General features: G+C 42.0%; 1 protein-coding gene across 2 annotated transcripts in view; it reads left to right on the top strand.

Annotated features, from left to right (window-relative positions):
• Positions 1 to 2500, top strand: part of LOC125043173 — a 15171-nt gene that overhangs the window by 11029 nt on the left and 1642 nt on the right. For both annotated transcript variants that reach the window (XM_047639164.1, XM_047639165.1), the window contains exons 3-5: positions 480 to 667; positions 983 to 1033; positions 1784 to 2500. The exon at positions 1784 to 2500 is cut by the window's right edge and continues 1642 nt beyond it. In XM_047639164.1, coding sequence (XP_047495120.1) covers positions 480 to 667; positions 983 to 1033; positions 1784 to 1864 — 320 coding nt within the window. In that variant the 3' untranslated portion in view covers positions 1865 to 2500. The remainder of the gene's footprint in view (positions 1 to 479; positions 668 to 982; positions 1034 to 1783) is intronic.

Raw genomic sequence — 2500 nt, 5'->3', positions numbered from 1 at the left:
CATTTTGAGAGATCTAATAGTCTCCCTCTCTGCCGGATACCCCCCCCCCCCCGCCCCTCACATCAACACATGCAAAGTTGTCGATGGGTGACACTGACACTTCCGGATTGGATTCCCGTGATAATGTTGGCACTTTTAGATAGATAGGTAAACAGACGGATCAATTGCTGAGTAAAGCGATACCTTAAGAAGGTAAAATCAGTAAACAGATAAACAGGTAGATAGACAGTGGCTTATATTTTTTTTATTATCCTTTTGTTCATCTGTCTGTTTGTATTTTTAACCTTGTGCTATGTACGTTAATTCTTACTCCCTTTCAGCTATGATGAAAAACACTTGGCAATAAAATCTAGGTTACTTCACATTGTTTCTATGATATCTGCGTTATAGTCACATTATAACACCTTCACAAAGCACGCTAACAAAGCACGCCATAACATAAGCCCCTAGAATACACTCAGTCTCCCTCTCCGTTGCAGCCATGAAGTCGGCGGGCGGCTTCATGATCTTCTTCTACCTAGTGTACATCTCCTTATCCATCCTCATGATCCGCGGAGTCGTGAAGGATCACCGAGGCATGATTCTGCCGTGGCTCACCCAGAACCTCATCTACATCCTCATGATAATTGCTTTCGCGCTGTGGCTCCAGGCGTCCTACTATCATTACGTGAGTTGATCGTCTTCTGTTTTGGTTTTGCTGTTTGAGTGGCAGTGGGCGGGGTTGGGGGAGGTAATTAGGGGTAGGGGGAGGGGATTTCATGTGTTTTGCATATTTTTTGGTGATGAAGTATAATCTTTTAGAAATGAATAACATTGAAAAGAAGGAAATGACAAAATTGGTGAAAGTCTCGAATAGTTATGTTGATGAGCGTTGGTAAGATTTGTAAGATTGGATAATAATCTGTGATGAATATGATGATGACCTTATTTTCCAGAAAAAAAATTTCACGATTGCCAATATTAACATATACTTACTCCACAGCTGATGTCGGTCTTGTGGACGCTGATATACTTGCTCTTCGCAGCTGCTCATGTAAGTAGTGTTATAGTGTCCCAGTCACATTAATCGATAAGTTGTTCGTTACTTTACAATACTTTATTTCATAGAAGTAAAATTTCTCATGGATGGATTCGTAGCATCTAAAAAAGTTTAATGAATTTATAGTAACATGGATTATTATCTGGCATACCGTCTCTCCAACTTCCTACTTACAATAATCAAACGAAGACGATTATAACCATCAGTCATCAGAAAACGACGTAGCTAAAGTGTTTTCAACTGGTCTGGCATTGCCTCTTGAACTCGTCCAGCGAACTGACGGTGATAATCCATAGCTCTAGTTTTAGAAATCTGATGACACATTCGACTGAGCTGGAAAGAGTTCATGTCCCGATTATTTCGCAACCACTTACTTCATTCTACGACAAAAAAAAAAAAAAAAAATGTAACTAAATGCGTTTAGCTTATACTCACCGTTTCTTATGCTTATTTTTTTCAGGTTCACGATTTAGTTTCACAAGGGCTTATTTTTCTTTACTTAACTTTCACGCTGTGTTATTACAGTGATATGCAAAAAGTTCGTTTACTACGCTATCTTAGAGTTTTATTGTTCTTTTGAGAAGGTGAAACAAGAGATGAGGTAAGACGCACGTGCCTCATGTCCTTAAATATTTAGAGCCGTGCATCACCCTCATGGCCCAACGTTTCACCAAACTTAGAAAAAAGACAGACAGCCCGTTTCCTAATGGCGATGCTCAAGGTCGTGTATCCCTTCCGTTACAGGTGTACATGCACAGGTGCGTCAAGAGCCAGTACGACGTCATCAAGAGCATGCACGCGCCCAACATCGTGCAGTTGGTGTGAGTACGCGCGGACGGATGGCGATGTGACCAGTCGCAGAGAAGCTTGCCTCCGGGGCTCAGGTGGGCTACGCGGAGGAACTTCTGTAGGGGAACAAAGCAACACAAGAACAAGAGAACAGATTCACCCGGCAAAGTCATCGTCCTTGGTGGTTTCTTCCAGTCGGGAATGTGCGTTGTTTTCGAAGTGTTTTCGCGGTGTAACTGTTTGTTGTTAGAGAGAGAGAGAGAGAGAGAGAGAGAGAGAGAGAGAGAGAGAGAGAGAGAGAGAGAGAGAGAGAGAGAGAGAGAGAGAGAGAGAGGGGGGGGGGGGGGTCGCACTTGTTAAATCAAATAAAGTGCTTATGTTGTGAAGCGGCTGTTGTGAAACTTACATTCCAGACGAAAATAAGTGTATAATTAAAAGACACAAAAAGAGGATAGCTCATTTTGTTTTTGAAAATAAATAAAGAATAAGTAGAGCCCAAATACAAGTTGAGATTAAAAAAGGGGCCTGCGACATCCGTGACAAGCACCAGGTATTGCCGTCTTCAGGCGTCCCAGAATAGCTTTATTGATGACCAGACTACGCACAGCCTAAAGCGGCATCTGGAGGAGGACATGATAACCTTACGAGAGTAAATAGAATCATCGCAAAATA

Source organism: Penaeus chinensis, chromosome 33 (assembly GCF_019202785.1).
Source record: "Penaeus chinensis breed Huanghai No. 1 chromosome 33, ASM1920278v2, whole genome shotgun sequence".
Classification (NCBI taxonomy): domain Eukaryota; kingdom Metazoa; phylum Arthropoda; class Malacostraca; order Decapoda; family Penaeidae; genus Penaeus; species Penaeus chinensis.
The sequence above is the reverse complement of the archived record's forward strand: the minus strand, read 5'-3'. Positions and strand labels throughout refer to the sequence as shown.